The sequence below is a fragment of the Mya arenaria genome, chromosome 10 (genome assembly GCF_026914265.1).
Source record: "Mya arenaria isolate MELC-2E11 chromosome 10, ASM2691426v1".
NCBI lineage: Eukaryota > Metazoa > Mollusca > Bivalvia > Myida > Myidae > Mya > Mya arenaria.
The window spans coordinates 37,342,110-37,361,015 of NC_069131.1; the positions used below are offsets into that span (position 1 = coordinate 37,342,110).

The 18,906-nt window shown below is 37.2% G+C and overlaps 1 protein-coding gene across 4 annotated transcripts; it reads left to right on the plus strand.

Moving 5' to 3' along the window:
* The first annotated feature begins 3,209 nt into the window (after nucleotides 1–3,209).
* On the plus strand, nucleotides 3,210–18,326 carry LOC128205724 (uncharacterized). Of its 4 annotated transcripts, none has more exons than XM_052907633.1 (5): nucleotides 3,210–3,678; nucleotides 5,697–15,720; nucleotides 15,946–16,145; nucleotides 16,306–16,433; nucleotides 17,093–18,326. In XM_052907633.1, the coding sequence occupies exons 1-2, from the start codon at nucleotides 3,330–3,332 to the stop codon at nucleotides 9,842–9,844; spliced, it is 4,497 nt and encodes a 1,498-aa protein (XP_052763593.1). In that variant the 5' UTR covers nucleotides 3,210–3,329; the 3' UTR covers nucleotides 9,845–15,720; nucleotides 15,946–16,145; nucleotides 16,306–16,433; nucleotides 17,093–18,326. The 4 variants fall into 4 exon arrangements, with proteins under 4 accessions (XP_052763593.1, XP_052763595.1, XP_052763596.1 ...); XM_052907635.1 differs by lacking the exon at nucleotides 15,946–16,145 and having other exon boundaries at nucleotides 5,697–15,111; nucleotides 15,516–15,720; XM_052907636.1 differs by lacking the exon at nucleotides 15,946–16,145 and having other exon boundaries at nucleotides 5,697–15,111; nucleotides 15,523–15,720.
* Nucleotides 18,327–18,906: the final 580 nt, after the last annotated feature.

Below are 18,906 nucleotides of genomic sequence, written 5' to 3' on the forward strand. Positions count from 1 at the left end.
TGTTTGGGCGTCCGTCCGTCCGTCCGTCCGTTTATACGGGACCATATCTAGGTAGGGATTGATCAGATCATGTTAAAACTTGGTCAGAATGTTCCCCGTGTTACAATATTGCCCGGTTGTTATAAGGTTTGTACTAAGGGGTCAAAAACTACGTCATTATGTCAAATGTAAGAGAAATCTTGGGATCAAACCGAGGCAATATATTCGTTTCAAACTTTACGAAACATATTCAGGATGTTGAACTCTTGGACAAATTTTAAACTGGATCCCATTTAATAAAAATAATGTCACAAGGTCAAATGTTACATTGTTTGTCTGGAACCTAATAATATGAACCATATATTGGTAGGAATTGGTAAGGTTATTAGACACATTTTAAACTTTGTCACATGTGATCGACCATTAGGTCACTAGGTCAAATCGTCTTTGTTTCGAACCATATCACAGTAATGCTCAAAGATGGTCAGATTGTTTCCGTTTTCGAAATTTTCACCGCATTTTAAAAGTTTGTAATATTGCGTCAAAAAAGGGCCACAAGGTCAAATTTGAGAAGATTTTTTTGAAATATACTTAATGCAATATATTAGGTCCAATATTGATCAATCTCAATCAAAAATGTTGTCCTTGAAAATAACTGACTAGTTTGAAACTGGGTCACATGAGGTCGGAAACAAGGTCTTTAGGATAAACCTTACAGAAATTTTGGTAACAAAAAGGAAATATACTCGCTCCAATATCTATGAAACCTAATCAGAATATTTGCCTCGATTAAATCTTTACTTATATGAAAAACTTCATATCGGGTCAAAAAAGGTTCTTATGCCAAATCTTACAAAAGCCTTGTGATAACTATATGAGTTGGTAATATTTCTCAAAAACTTAATGAAAGTGATTGTCTGATGGAATATTTTATCAGTTTGAAACTGGGTTTTGTGGGTTCAAAAACTGACAAGTAAACTTACACTTAAAGAAACTTCGTCAAATCTTTATGCTTTACTATAAACATAGTCTTATATTTTGAAAGATGCAAACAAACTCATATCTCATATACAGCGTTTGTAAGAGTTCATTATCTTTATCAACACATAATTATGCTTCTATGCGATATTTCACATATTTTGGTTGAAATATGTAGGGCCTGTATTGCATGCTGTAATGTCTGTTTTAATAGCACCGTCAGTTCGTCTGCCTCTGTCGTGATATTTCCCGGGCTCTTTTAAAAATCGCATGTAGAAACTATATTGTTTGTGATTTAAGAAGGTTACAGGTAGTTCGCAAGAGTGCACTTATCTTAAAGGAAAGACTACACATTTACATTTAAATTTTTTTATTTTTTCGAAACTATTTTTAAGCCATATGTTGATTACACTAACTAAACACATTAAACACATGTATCAGTATAAGTGCAGGGGGAAGGCACTCACACATGTATCAGCATAAGTGCAGGGGGAAGGCACTCACACATGTATTTAGCATAATTGCAGGGGGAAGGCACTCACACATGTATCAGCATAAGTGCAGGGGGAAGGCACTCACACATGTATTAGCATAGGTGCAGGGGGAAGGTACTCACACATGTATTAGCATAGGTGCAGGGGGAAGGCACTCACACATGTATTAGCATAGGTGCAGGGGGAAGGCACTCACACATGTATCAGCATAAGTGCAGGGGGAAGGCACTCACACATGTATTAGCATAGGTGCAGGGGGAAGGCACTCACACATGTATTAGCATAGGTGCAGGGGGAAGGCACTCACACATGTATTAGCATAGGTGCAGGGGGAAGGCACTCACACATGTATTAGCATAGGTGCAGGGGGAAGGCACTCACACATGTATTAGCATAGGTGCAGGGGGAAGGCACTCACTCATGTATTAGCATATGTGCAGGGAAGCGGGGCACTAACATATGTATCAACATATCAGCAGGGGGTGGCGGCACTCAAACATGCATAGGTGCAGGGGCAGGTCACTCCAACATGTGTTACCATAGGTGTAGGGGAGGGGGTAACTCACACATGTATCAGAATAGTTGCAGGGGGCAATCACACATGTATCAGCATAGGTGCAAAGGGGGAGGGTCTCACATGCATCAACAGGGGGAGTGGCCCCTAACATGTACTAGAAACAGTGCAGGGGAGGGAGGCTTTCACATGTTTCATCATGTGTGTTGGGAGCTTTACATATGTATCAGCTTGTTTGTTTGTGCGTGCGTGCTTGCATGCGGGGGATTGCAGGGTGATACGAGGGTATATGGAACACTTACACGTGTATCAGGGATATCGGGGGAGTGTGCGGACATGGGGGTACTCACACATGTATCAGTGGGGGTGGAGCTCGCACAAATGTATCAGGGCGGTGGAGCTTGTCGGTATGCCCGGGAGGGGAACATGCATCAGTGGGGATCTTGTTTTTGGTGGGGATGCCCGAGAGAGTCACATGCATCAGTAGGGATTGTTTGTTGGTGGTAATGCCCGGGAAGGGGTTGGAGGAGTGTACGGAAGTCGGAGGTACTCACATATGTATCAGTTGGGGATAGAAAGCGCACACATGTATCTGGGCGATGGAGTTTTGTTAGTATGCCCGGTAGGGGCACATGAATCAGATGAATGCGGAGTATGCGGACAAAATATGCAGGCGTGGCGGCTATTATACATGTTTTAGGGGAAAAGGGAAGTGTTTGGGAGTGAGTGTCTATTAAAAAATGTATCGTGAGAACTTGGAGGAGTTGTGCGGGTGTGGGATCACCTACATATGTTACGTTTGATGTATCAGATGAATTTGGGGCTCGGCATGTGTTGGGGTTTGGGGCACTCATATATGTATCAGAGGGACGGGGTGCTAGCATGTGGGGAAGACTACTCATGCAACACGGATATTGAAGGGTTGAGGGATGTTCGAGGGTTGGGGTCACGCACACAGGTACCATCAAAAATGTTTGTTTTTATATTAAGCCGTGGTTCGAAATAAGCAGCTTTAATGTAATAATATATGAAGAAAGCGCATATTTTAAAGTCATTATGATCATACTTATATTATGAACAATATACACGATATTTACATTTTTGTTTGATTTTACAACTTCAGATGATGCTGAAACGTCGACGTAGACCTGCGCCTAACATCCATCACATTTTGAAGTCACTATAGACATTCAATATTATGATTTAAATTTACAGAAAATGCGAATCTTATATTTAAAAAAATAAACTTTAAATTTTACGACTTAATTCTAAGAAAGATGTCAATCGTTGATGAAAATTAGTTGGTTAAAACGCGCTTAATACAACAAATATACCGTTCATATAGGTAATACAAAATAACAATCATGGGGAATTATTTGAGAAAGACAAGACGAAAAACTGATCATAGGACGCATCGAGCAGAAATATGTGATAATGTGCGGTCGCATCAGATGAATAGACCAATAGAAAATATACAAGGACCTATTAGAACACAAGAATCAAGTGAATTAGTCAGTGACATAGAGAGACACATCGAAGACACCACGAAACTTCACCAAGTGTTGGAGAACAAAACACATGTGGTGGCTACATACATGGAAGAACTTGTTGATCGCATTGGTGAGGACGTAGAAGCCCACAAGCGAGACTATGACGCCCAGAAGGCCGAGATTTTACAGCAGCAGCAGCAGGTGGATGAAGCCTTCAAAACGGGTAGGTAAAATGTTAACACTTTTGGAACGATGCAATCCGGTATTTAAACGACAAATTTGATTCTTTTACTTTATCACTGTCAATTGTAACCATATCAACATTTGCGTGTCTACTATCATTGTTAATATATTGAAATCCCGGTTAGTAATTACTACACAATTTTAACTGAATATAGAGTATATCTTCACACTTTGTATCCCTTTAAGCGGCGAAAACACTTGTAATCCAACAGTATACAATAACAAAATTACAATGGCAAGTATTATTGTCAAAACTGAATAATGATTATTTAGATTGTTCAGCCTTTGCTTAATAAAAAGGGCAATCAAAAGCCAATAAGCCTCTCGAAAGTTAAATAGTTATAATTGTTGCATTCATTTAAAGATGCAATCTTACTCCCAAAAAGATTTACCACAATTAATTATATTGTTTTAATATTCCCACAATGATGAATAAATGTCGAAAATAATAGTTTTTATGACGAATACCGAGTTTAATTTGAAAGAAATGAGCATAAAACACAGTATTTCTATCTTATGAGACTATAGTAGATCACAGTAAATCTTTTAGCATTCACCAATCATTTATTATTTTTGCACTTTCTGCTATTGAATACACAGTTACAATCTTGTTATCAGTAATTAATATTTTCCATAAATGCATTATTTAGTAAGAAGAACAAGGTCAATCGGTCAAAATTGGTGTTTGTTAAACATGTGTATGTATTGATTTAAGAGTGTCACTTTAAAAAATAAAATGCTTACTATAACACCCTTATCGTGTGTACCTTTCTCATTTTATTTCTCATTTGAAAATTCAAAACCTGTTTTACAAACCTCCAGAAAACGCTTTTGGATAATTATGCCATACCAATTCATTTCTATGTTTAGCGTCCGCGAGCGGATAGGTTTTAGTCTTCCCGGTCGAAAAACAGCACAATTTATATGATCATAGATCTTACCGAAATATTTCCCGTTTACTTTAATTTCGATGACAAAACACAAGTGTAAACAGAATGCCCATACGCTGTACTTGTATTCTTTGTATTTGATATATGAAATGATGCATTCAGTGCGATTCCCATGATCAACCCACTAAAATAAAAGTTTTATTTGAACTCAATACTGTGAAAGTCTATCTAAAAAATGAAGATTGTCCAGAATTGAGGCTCTAGAGTCTATATTATACATCGAATATCACTAATTTGGTATTTGTTTCTTTCGGGGTCCGTTTTTTTCAGGATAGTTAAACATAAAAAACAATTTGGTTAATTATACCTCACGTGACTTGTCCATGTTAAAATCTCATATACACATCATGGTACATCATACGGCACGGTTTTGACCAGTTGACATGATTCTGTCACATAACACGCGCGTCTTAAAATAGACATCTTTGGTTTCCCAAGCCAGTGGTTAATTTGACACTCATGGTGGGGTTTCTTTATATGAGGTTGCGAAACATAAATTGTACGCGTACGCTTGACTAAACGTGCAGGTGGTTGCAGTTGTATTTATAATTCCGTTGCTTAATTTATCTTAAACTTGTTCTAGTTGGTTGGCTGTTTTTGCATAAATCACGCTGCTCGTGCTATCGTTAGTGAAATTCTAAAATACACATTCCTGGGTGACTCGATGCGCAATAAGTACACATTCCTCGATGAAGAAGTTCGCAATATGTACACATTCCTCGATGACGTTTGTCGCAACATGTACACATTTCTCGATGACGTGCTGCGCAGTCCACACGAACTCGTACAAGTAGCCGTACAAGTAGCCGTACAAGTAGTGTTTCGCAACCTCACTATTGATCGTAAAGACATATACAATTTAAAATCACAACATACACACAAATGAATAAACAAGTACAAGTAATGTGTTCAACGTGTGTTTTGTAATATCAATTTCACCGTTGTCGTTCTCATTTGTGGTCGCGTGCTATCTTTACGCCTCACAGTGTCACTTAAATATTCGTTCAATATCAAATGTAGAATATGACCAAAATATTATATGTTTCAGACCTCAAAAACACTTTACTTCAACACCATATAAAAAGCAATTCTACCCTTTCGCTGGGGCCGTTCTTTCGTCATGGAGACTCCCGCCTGGAGGATTTCTTCATTCCTCCAAGGCTTTTTGAAGTATTGCAAAAAATAAAGGTTGATACCGAGAACCGGGCAACAGAAAACCAGAAATCTCCTATTACATCACTTGAACAGCTACTGACACCTAATGATAAAACGAAAAAAATCACAATCATAACCGCGAATGCTGGTGTTGGTAAAACATCATTTTGTAAGTTTGTAGCTGTTTTGTGGTGCGCATTACATGACGACCAAACGGATACAATCAGCAAATTTAAAGAGAGGTTTGACATTCCCTTTGCTTCTTTAAAAGACATACCCTATCTCCTCTACATTCCCATGAGGGATATTCCACCAAACCGCACCCATTCCATTGAAGACATCGTCTTTGCTCACTTGGAAAAGGAGATTGGATACCAGAAGCAAGACCGAGAAAAACTGGAAAGGGTATTCACAGACGAACGTTGTTTGGTCATCTTAGATGGAATGGACGAGACTTCTTTGTCAACGTTGAACTCACCAATGGCAAACCGGAAGTACAGCATAATTATAACATGCCGCCCATGGAAACTCGCAGATATGGCATTGCCGAAGTACATGCATGTTAGTATTGACGATCTTAGCCAAAATTTCCAAAAACAGCTGTTTGAACACGTGAATCAAATCTTAAACATTTTTTACGGGACAAAGTTTGAAGTTGAAGACTTCTTTGCCACTTTACAAACACTGAAACTGCAGTCACTTTCCTCCAACACGCTCGTGGGACTCCAACTTTACTGCGTCTGGCAAGATCGACGTATGGACGACGAAACACCAAAAAATAACAAAACTAGTGTAACGCTTGGGCCAACAAGATCACACATCTATGCAGATATATTGGAAATGATGTTCAGCTTAGTAAACAACAAAAGCAAAGATAGCTCAGAACGTCCACATACACCACCTCCCGCACAAAGGCCTCTTCCTAAATGTTTTGAGGGACGAAAGCTGTGTAAAGCAAAATCTTCTTTAATTTATGAAACAGGAAAAGTTGCTTTTGAGATGTTAATTAACTCGAAGAACAATTTTAACGAGGCAACCATGAATTCGTTACAAGATAAGCAATTTCTTTTACATTCAGGACTGATCTCAGCCGATAGGTCACACAAGTGCAGTATTGAAATCAAAGAGTACCGATTTCTACACAAAACCTACCAGGAAATGTTAGCAGCATTATTTATTTCGTCACTGGATTTCAAGAGTGAAGACTGGCTTGCGTTTGAGAACAACTTCAATACTGCGTTTTCACCGGACTTAATGTCCTTCCTGTGCGTGATGAATTACGAGCATGGCCGGCGATGTTCGGAAATGTTCGGGGATACGAAGCGGGAGTTTTACAGAGGATATACATGTTATAAAAATGAGATCATCGAGTACCAAGACGCCGTGCTACTTTCGTACAACGAATGTGTAAATAATGGTGTGTCAAATCCGCAACTTACGTTCAGACATGCACACCTAGATAGGGAAAACAATGCGGCATATTATCCACTCTTGCAACACAGCCGTAATGGATTGAAGTCGTGCATAATTGAATGTTCCGAAGAATACCCTGTTATCATCAGCATGACAGGCATGGAACAACTGAACACATTATGTATATTCAGTGAAAATGAGAACGATGCTTATCCACAAACTATTCCAACATGTTCTTTAAACAAATTAACAGTCCTGTGTCTGTTCAATTTTTACATAGAAAATGACAACCTACACCTGTCATCATGTGAAAATCTTACAATTTTGGTTCTGAATAACGTCCACCTCGATCATGTGACTATCGCCCCGGCACAGCTGGAGGAGTTCTGGGTATACATCAAGGATGACATGCTGGAGAAGACACCCCCAATGGAGGTGACATTCGCACGCGGGGAACAGTTTACAGAGAAATTACGAGAGCTCAGTCTGGTCAACGTTACTTTTAATGAAACCCTTAATATACGGCAGTGTGATAAACTACAAAAACTGCAGCTGGGCACATTAACATTTCCTGACGACTTTCACCTGGACCTTTCCTCATTCACGGACCTCATTGACGTAACACTACAGAATCTCCGTCTCCACCATGTGACCATAGCCCCGGCCCAGGTGGAGGAGTTCTGGGTCTACATCAAGGCTGACATGCTGGAGAAGACACCCCCAATGGAGGTGACATTCGCACACGGGGAACAGTTTACAGACAAATTACGAAAGCTCAGTCTGATAAACGTTACTTTTAATGAAACCCTTAATATACGGCAGTGTGATAAACTACAAAAACTGAAGCTGGACACATTAACATTTCCTGACGACTTTCACCTGGACCTTTCCTCATTCACGGACCTGACTAAAGTAACACTACTGGATCTCCGTCTCCACCATGTGACCATCGCCCCGGCCCAGCTGGAGGAGTTCTGGGTCTACATCATGGGTGACATGCTGGAGAAGACACCCCCAATGGAGGTGACATTCGCACGCGGGGAACAGTTTACAGAGAAATTACGAGTGCTCAGTCTGAAAAACGTTACTTTTAATGAAACCCTTAATATACGGCAGTGTGATAAACTACAAAAACTGAAGCTGGACACATTAACATTTCCTGACGACTTTCACCTGGACCTTTCCTCATTCACGGACCTCACTGAAGTTACACTACATAATCTCCGTCTCCACCATGTGACCATCGCCCCGGCCCAGCTGGAGGTGTTCTTTGTTAAAATCAATAATCAGATGCGGAAGAAGACACCGCCTATGGAGGTGACATTCGCACAAGGTGAACAGTTTACAGAGAAATTACGAAAGCTCACTCTGATAAACGTTACTTTTAATGAAACCCTTAATATACGGCAGTGTGATAAACTACAAAAACTGCAGCTGGACACATTAACATTTCCTGACGACTTCCACCTGGACCTGTCCTCTTGCACGGACCTCACTGAAGTTACACTATGGAATCTCCGTCTCCACCATGTGACCATAGCCCCGGCCCAGCTGGAGGAGTTCTGTGTCTACATCAAGGATGACATGCTGGAGAACACACCCCCAATGGAGGTGACATTCGCACGCGGGGAACAGTTTACAGAGAAATTACGAGAGCTCAGTCTGGATAACGTTACTTTAAATGAAATCCTTAATCTACGGCAGTGTCATAAACTACAAAAACTGCACCTGGACACATTAACATTTCCTGACGACTTTCACCTGGACCTGTCCTCTTTCACGGACCTCACTGAAGTTACACTATGGAATCTCCGTCTCCACCATGTGACCATAGCCCCGGCCCAGGTGGAGAAGTTCTGGGTCTACATCAAGGATGACATGCTGGAGAAGACACCCCCAATGGAGGTGACATTCGCACGCGGGGAACAGTTTACAGAGAAATTACGAAAGCTCGGTCTGCACAACGTTACTTTTAATGAAACCCTTAATATACGGCAGTGTGATAAACTACAAATACTGAAGCTGGACACATTAACATTTCCTGACGACTTTCACCTGGACCTTTCCTCATTCACGGACCTCACTGAAGTTACACTAGAAAATCTCCGTCTCCACCATGTGACCATCGCCCCGGCCCAGCTGGAGGTGTTCTTTGTTAAAATCAATAATCAGATGCGGAAGAAGACACCGCCTATGGAGGTGACATTCGCACAAGGTGAACAGTTTACAGAGAAATTACGAATGCTCTGTCTGGTCCACGTTACTTTAAATGAAACCCTTAATATACGGCAGTGTGGTAAACTACAAAAACTGCAGCTGGCCACATTAACATTTCCTGACGACTTCCACCTGGACCTGTCCTCCTGCACGGACCTCGCTGAGATCTATTTTTTTAACCTTCGTCTCATGCATATGACCATCGCCCCGGCCCAGCTGGAGGTGTTTAGTGTATCTATCAATAATCAGATGCGGAAGAAGACACCGCCTATGGAGGTGACATTTGCAAATGGTGAACACTTTACAAAGAAACTACGAAAGCAAAGAATGGACAATGTTACTTTAAAAACAACCCTTGATATACCAGAGCGTGATAAACAACACAATCTCCGCCGTACCACATGTAAATAATCGTAAAAGATAAACGTGAGATTAAGTTATTTGAAAAATGCTAAGGGTAAGTAATCTGGGCGTTATCAGTATGAATGTCATTTTCTTGAACAATATTTTTTATTAATATACCCCACGGTTACATCAGTTGAATAGCTAAGATTTGTGCAAGTTATCCAATATAACTTAAACATTTTAAGAAAATGAATTTTCTTTTCTTTTTAACTTCTTAAAGCTGCACTATCACAGATTAACCATTTTTACAACTTTTTAATGTTTTGTCTTGGAAAGAGAAAATTTTTAAGTAAATATCTGCAAACCAATGATAAAAGAATGCTGACAAATGATCGGATCGCAGATTTGCATATTTCCGTTCGAAAATTAATGTTTAATGGCTTTAACCTTACTAACGGTTTAACAAAAATGCATAAAACGTTAACCTAAATCTGAGCTTTAATATTTTGTCAGCAGTTTTATATAACTGGTTTCCATGGATTTTCGCAAAAATTGGCTTGTTTCAAGACTTAAAAGTTGTCAAAACGTTCAATCTGTGAGAGTGCAGCTTTAAATATGTTTTTCATATCTTGTAAATATTTTGATTTATTATTTAATTAAACATTGTTTTGATCCGTGAATCACAGTCCTAGGAACAACTTTGCTTACAGGTTTATGATACCAAAAGACATATTTTGTGCAAATAGTTTGTTGGATCAAGTGGGATACTTTAGATAAACATAAAATGTTCGTGATATTGTATATAACTACTCGGGTTTATGAAAGTAATACTTACTGTGTAAATGTGAGGATAATTCGAATACTTGGCCGATTGTACGGAACATTTTTCAAGTTAACAACGTTGTTAACGTAATCGCTTACTTTCAGATCGTTGCTGCTCCGAAAATCTAATGGATTTAATCGATGTCTGTTGTATATCTTAGAAAAGATTTAAGGCCGCCCAAGAAGATGTATGTTATATATTTCATATCAATACGCGAGCTCATAATGAAATAGTTAATTTTTAAACGTTATTATCGATGTCGTAAATCATATTGATTACTTCGACAAAGTTCTGAACAATCGAGCCAGTGTTTACAACACCAGTGATAATCAATGTGGTATAGCCTGAAAAGATCATCAATAGTACATAGTGTACATATATAACTAAAAGTTATAACAATATTCATTAACATTGATAGTTATAGCAATATTCATTAACATTTATAGTTATGACAATATTTATTAACATTAATAGTTACACCAATATTCATTAACATTTATAGTTACACCAATATTCATTAATATTTATAGTTACACCAATATTCATTAATATTTATAGTTACACCAATATTTATTAACATTAATAGTTACACCAATATTCATTAACATTTATAGTTACACCATTATTCATTAACATTTATAGTTACACCAATATTCATTAACGTTTATAGTTATAGAAAGATTCATTCACAGTTTTGCAATCTGATGACATACATGTTTAATTAATGTTTATTAAGGATGAGAGTGGTCTGTTTTAAGTAAATATTAAAATAACTGGCAAAGGTATAGTAAACGCATTGATAGAGGTAGCTTTAATATAATAATGCGTGTATATGCTCTTAAGGTAAGCCATCCATCATAAATTCATTGCTACTGGTTTCATTTTAAAGTTGCTAAATGTAAAGTTTGATTATTGTTAAAGTATTCACAAAAAGTTTGTGTCATTGTGGTGTATTTGAAAAACGTAATTCATGCAAAAGAATATAACGGTTAGTCAAATATGAATTAGACATATAATAAATCTTGATTTTACTATCTAAAATACACTAACACGTCTTTGCATCCAAACGATTGACGGCTCACCTTAATGCACTAACACATCTTAGCAAAATGATCAATGGCTTACCTTAATGCACCAACACATATTTGCATCCTAATGATGGATGGCTTACCTTAATGCACCAACACATATTTGCATCCTAATGATGGATGGCTTACCTTAATGCACCAACACATATTTGCATCCTAATGATGGATGGCTTACCTTAATGCACCAACACATATTTGCATCCTAATGAGAAATTGCTAAGTCCTTAATGCACCAACACATTTTTGCATCCTAATGACGGATGACTTAGTTTAATGCACTTACACGTCTTTTCATCCTAATGATGGATGGCTTACCGTAATGCATAAACAAATCTTTGCACCCTAATGGTGGATGGCTTACCTTGATGGACTAACACTTTTTTGCATCCTTATTATGGATGGCTTTCCTTAATGTACTAACACATCTACGCGTCCTTATGATAGATTGTTTGCCTTAATGTACTAAAACATCTTTGTATCCTTATGATGGATGTCTTACCTTAATGCACCAACACAAAGCTGCATCCTTATGATGGATGGCTTACCTTGACACTAACACATCTTATTGCAGCTTATTGATGGGTGGCTTAGATTATTGCACTTACACATCTTTGCATCCTAATGATGGTTGGCTTACCTTAATTCACTAACACGTCTTTGCATCCTTATTATGGGTGGCTTACCTTAATGCACTAATACGTCTTTGCATCATTAGTACGGGTGGCTTAGCTTAATGCACTTACACGTCTTTGCATCCTTATTATGGTTGACATACCTTTATGCACTAATACGTCTTTTCATCCTTATTATGGGTGGCTTAGCTTAATGCACTAACACGTATTTGCATCCTAATGATGGGTGGCATACCTTAATGCACTAACACGTCTTTGCATCCTTGTTATGGGTGGCATACCTTAATGCACTAACCAATCTTTGCACCCTAATGATAGATGGCTTATCTTAATGCACTAACATGTCTTTGCATCCTTATTATTGATGGCTTATCTTAATGCACTTACACATATATGCGTCCTTATGATGGATGGTTTACCTTAATGCACTAACACATATTTTGTATACTTATGATAAATGGCTTACCTTAATGCATTAACACATCTTTGTATCCTAAAGATGGATGGCTTACCTTAATGCACAAACACAGCTTTATATCCTAAAGATGGATGTCTTATCTATTGGTTTATCCTGATGCACTTACACGCCTTTTCATTCTAATAAAGGATGGCTTTCCTTAATGCAATAATACATCTTTGCAGCTCGATGATGGGTTACTTACCTTAATGCACTAACACGGCTTTGCAATCGAATATTAGATAGCTTACCTTAATACATTAACACTTTTTTGCAGCATAATGACTGATGGCTTACCTTAGTTCATTCACACATCTTTGCAGCATAATGACGGATGGCTTACCTTAATATGCACTAACATATCTGTGCAGCCTTATGACGGATGGGGTTTACTCACACATCTTTGCAGCATACTGACGAATGGCTTACCTTAATGCACTAACACATCTGTGCCTCATAATGACAGATAGCTTACCTTAGTTCACTCACACATCTTTGCAGCATAATGACGGATGGCTTACCTTAATGCACTAACACATCTGTGCAGCATAATGACATATAACTTACCTTAGTTCACACACACACATCCGTGCAGCCTCATGATTGATGATTAATCTTCATGTTGTTCTAAAAAACAAACATTCAACAATTACTAGTTTTGTCACTTTTTTAAACGATGAAATCTAAAGAAGTGATGAATGTGTTTGAAAAAGAAAACTATTGACATATCAATGTATATTTACATGTATTTTGTTTAGAATCGACAATTATATGTCCATTAGAATTTGCCATATAGTTCGCTATATGCTATCTCTTTGGTGCAATTCTCTGTAGATTATGTTTGCTCTGAACTTTAAATTATGCATGTATTCACATAAACTGTTGGATCATATGTAGATGGTAGATATTGTCAATAATATTGTAATTTTCATTGCGAACCTATGTTTAATAATGTTGATCAGATGGTCATCTATTAAGACGTTATTTCATATGTAAAAACACTTAAGAGTGTATACTTCTATTTTTCATGTATTGTGCTTGCATTTTATCATTATTTGATTTGCAATTTAGTAGAATGCAAATTTGAAGATGTTTCATTTGTTATGATAAAAGAAGGAACTTTAACAAACGGGTTGATTTTCGTCGGTTAAAAGTGGTCACAATGTGATCACAGTCACTTGGAATTTCTAAACCAAACATCTATTTAATGAGTGGTCAACATTTTATTTTGTCCTTTGAAAAGGAAATACTTCTCAAGTGTTCTGATTTTTCTGACATTTATTTCTGTAAATAAGCAGTTTGATTTTTATCAGATAAGGCGGTAAAAATGAATATTGACTGGTCAAGAAAGTGGGTAGTTTACAAAATAGTATGTTGACCACTAAAACATTTTATATGTTCTTATGTTAGTAATGACGTACTAACAATTATTAACCATTACATAATCAGTAAATATCTCTTTACTTTACAACGAAATGGACATGAGCATGAGTCATATAGTTGTTTATTTGTGTCTTTTCTGAACACATGAGGCATTTGTAGTGATCTTTTCCTTTATCCATCTGAACAACTCGGCCACTTTCCATCGAAAACTACCTCTGATGTATACTGGCGGTTTACAATGTCAGAATGTTTACATTTAAGTACGCTACAAGTTGATCGCGTAGTAATTAAAATGTAGCAGTTTAACCCAATGGCTTTCCTCTAGGAACCTTAATAAGTTATGCACTAATACACTTCAATGGCAATTGAACTTGAACATAGTAGTATACAATACACAATTAACACTGAAACTACTTCCGATGTTGTTTTCTATGGAAAATGGCTGATGTTTTGCAAATGCGCATGAAGTTGCGCCAGAAGACCACCAGACATCTCTGGTACCTGACTCTCAGCACTCTGTTGTCTCCTTGCGCCAGAAGACCACCAGATATCTTTGGTACCTGACTCTCAGCACTCTGGTGTCGCAATGCACCAGGAGACCACCAGACATCTCTGGTACCGGACCCTCAGCACTCAGGTGTAGCCTTGTGCCAAAAGACCACTAGACATCTCTGGTACCGGACTCTCAGCACTCTGGTGTCTCCTTGCGCCAGAAGACCACCAGACATCTCTGGTCCCTGACTCTCAGCACTCTTGTGTCGCAATGCGCCAGAAGACCACTAGACATCTCTGGTACCTGACACTCAGCACTCTTGTGTCGCCTTGTGCCAGAAGACCACTAGACATCTCTGGTACCGGACTCTCAGCACTCTGGTGTCGCCTTGTGCCAGAAGACCACTAGACATCTCTGGTACCGGACTCTCAGCACTCTGGTGTCGCCTTGGCATTAGGTACTCGTATATACATTTGTAAACCACAAGCCATCTATTAAATGAACAACTAAAACCACGAAGAAATTAGGCTGGTCTGTACATAAATAAAATATATGTAATTCATGATAAAAATAATCAATCATCCTGTTTTATGTGATAAAATATGTTGCGCAAAAAATGTTCACACAAACCCATATATTCGTGTTTTTATTTGTAAAGAAGACAAAACAAATACCGAAAAGTTTCTAATATTTTTTATAATGTTTGAAAAATCTCTGACTGAAATATAAACATTTTCCTTTTAGATTAATAGTTCAATGGGTATTTATGTAATTGTAAGAAAAATAACTTATTACGAATGATTCACAGCTTGCTTAAACAATGTTGTCGTCTGCAATTATGTTTTATAGACAAAGATCTAGCTTTCAGTCTTTGTGAAGTGAAATCAACAAAGTGGCAGACATCAGGCAGTGGAATGCGAACCACTGCAGGAAAATACAGTACACGTTTCACATACGAAAATGTAGAGATACCAGTTGCTACTTACCAAAGCGGACCACGAGGTCAGGAATTATCATCACAGGGACTTCCGGATCCTATCCTGGACAAAGATGATCAACATTATAGGTATGCTGCTCTGGCGATGTAAATCAAATTAATAGATAACTTAAATTATGTCACTTGTGTTTTGTTTATCATTATTATTATTATTATTATTTTATTATTATTATTATTATTATTATTATTATTATTATTATTATTATTTTATTATTATTATTATTATTATTTTATTATTATTATTATTATTATTATTATTATTATTATTATTATTATTATTATTATTATTCATAGTTTAAAGGTCACACAAGGACAGTATCGTCAAGGTGACTGATAAATCTGATCGGCCTTAGTCAAAGCCTATGGTAGCTTCAGCTCAGACACTCGGGATGTAAATGCAACAATGAGACACCAGCATAACAAGGAAAACCTTCCCTTAAATACTGTGTACAAAACTGGGAGTGAACGATCTTTTTTTTTCTTTTACATCTATTGTTATTGAATATTTCTAGTAGTGCTTATATAATATTTAAACAGATCAATTGTCATTGTATTTCTTGTGTTGAAGTTTGTTTAACTGTGCATTTAGTACTATATATGATAACACTTACTGACTTTTTCATTTAGTAATTGTGATGTGTTTTATTTCTTCAGCGAGCTGTCACTCACCAACTTTAGGAAACATCCCTGATCAACGTCTCTTCCAGTTCATGTTGATACTGACCAAGCCAGCAGCAGTACCACTGATCTTTATCCATATGTTTTTGAGGATAAATGAGAAGGTGAGGAAAAAGCATATACTTTTTTTCAAAAACATACGTGTTTGCGGCATTCAGTTTTTATAAAGAAGATGATATCCTTTTAGTGTACAAGTATTAAATACATTCTTGTCAAATGCGTGCGTCAAATCTGTTTTGCAAAGGAAAGTTATGATATTGTTATATCCTTTGTTGGCATTTGCTAACCAAAAGTATGCTTTGGCCTTATTAACTAAAAACTGTAAAGAACATTCATAGAATCTCTGTATACTTTTTAGCAGATAAAAATAAAACACATGTTCAACAAGGGGCATAAAGTTGTACATAATTCGGAAAGTCAATTTTTGAGACGCCATGGGAAAGGACCCTGGTGGGTATCGAACCCACACTCGCTTGGCCGTCTTTGGTGAGATACGGATACCTTTACCGCTAGAGCATTTTAACCATTTGTATACACATAGGTAGAGACAATGTCATCATTCTTACTAAGGGGCATAATTCTAATTTAAATACAGTAATATTTACTGGCCTAAACAAAAATACTGAGGTATGCTCCCTTTTCGACTTCAAAAATAAAGACGAGCATTGGCGTCCGCTCCGTGGCGTGTTTCCAATGTTCATTGAGAGTATTCCAAGTACATTGCTTCTTTTATGAGTTTCCAGTTTTATATTCTTTGTTACAGAAATCTCATCTGAAGCGCCTGACCATTCTGTTGAACATACCAGTCCAGCTGCGGAGGGACTTATTGGACCAACTTACGGAACCAACCATCTCATTGATTGCTCAAACAGGACATTGTTGAATGTAACGACCCTCGGCTGTACTACAGTCGCAACACTTTAACATACGAACCAAACCTACTGATTGCTACTTGTATATCTTCAATTCAATTTTACCTGTGGAACTCCCATAACAGAGTGGTAGTAGCTAGAAAACGTTTGGAAACTCCGTAGTTATATCCTTTTAGGCAAGCAAATTATTTAACGGAATAAACGTGTGTTGTGATTCTGGGACATTGGTGGTGTTATTGATAGCTCTTCGAAAACTAAAAACAAACCTGGGTGTCCCATTTATGAGATCTTCATGAAAATGGAAAAGATCCAATCGCCAAGCGCCCATATTGTAAATAAAACATGAAGTAGACAACTGGAACATTCATAAGAATATGTTGCAATATGAATATCATGCTCAATGACAATGAATGTATAGCAAAAATTGAGAATATTAAAAACCAGAATTCTGTTCAGATTTTGTATAATGTTATAGCAAAAAATACTCTTGGTAAATGGGCTTTGTAGGCTGTTGTGTTTTCAAGAAATAAATCCAGGCTTTTGTGTCAGCCATGGGATCGTTATTGCGAACATTATGCAACGCGGTTAACCTCCATCATAACTAAAGTGTTCAGTAAAAAACCCAAATGAAACTTTTTACAAACGAGCAAAATACACAAGTATTGTAATGTTCATTACTAGTTTAAATTATCATTAAAATGCCCCTTTTAAATGATGAAATTATGAAGGAGCATTGGCGTTTCTTCCGCAGCACTTCCATTTGAAAGATTCATAATATTGAGTGGTCGGAAGCAAAGTCCTTATTTCAAGAGTAACACTTGTATTGTTAGGTTTAGAATCTGTGAATCCCAAACCAAAGTTTGTGTTGATGTCTGGAAGAAGAAAGTGTGTTTTTGTATGATTTTAATTAGATACAACAGCTGTTTTCTTTGTTATAATCTCTGATCATTTACTTTATATATATTTTTTTTATAACTTTGTGTGTAAAAATTGAATTGTTTGTATAAAAAAACAGCTTGACCTAATGTTTAAATGAATTGGAGACGGAAAGAATAAAAATGTGTTTTTGTGTGTATTTTTGTAGGAATTTCCGAAATAAAACTGAATAAAATGCTAAATACAGAATGTGTTATTTGTGTAAAAAAATAGACCATTATAATTATGTTAGATTTGACCTGTTTACATTTTAATTCTTACCAATTAACCAATATAATGATATGCCCAGATTTAGGACTGTGTGTTTGGCACTAAAGTTATAAAAGTTATACCTACCTACATTAGAAGCGAAATGAAGACGTAAAAGAAATAAGTCTATCACGATGTTTTCATTTTTTGCAATATATTTGTATAAAAAGGCAATAAGCAAGTTTAAAGTATCTACTTCTACCAGTAGTGGAATATACGTACAAGTAGTGAAATACGCGTACAAGTAGTGAAATAAATGTACAGGTAGTGAAACACTTGTACAGGAAGTGGAATACACGTACAGGAATACACGTACATGTAGTGGAATACACGTACATGTAGTGGACTACACGTACAAGTAGTGGAATACACGTACAAGTAGTGGAATACACGTACATGTAGTGGAATACACGTACATGGAGTGGACTACACGTACAAGTAGTGGAATACACGTACATGTAGTGGAATACACGTACATGTAGTGGACTACACGTACATGTAGTGGAATACACGTACATGT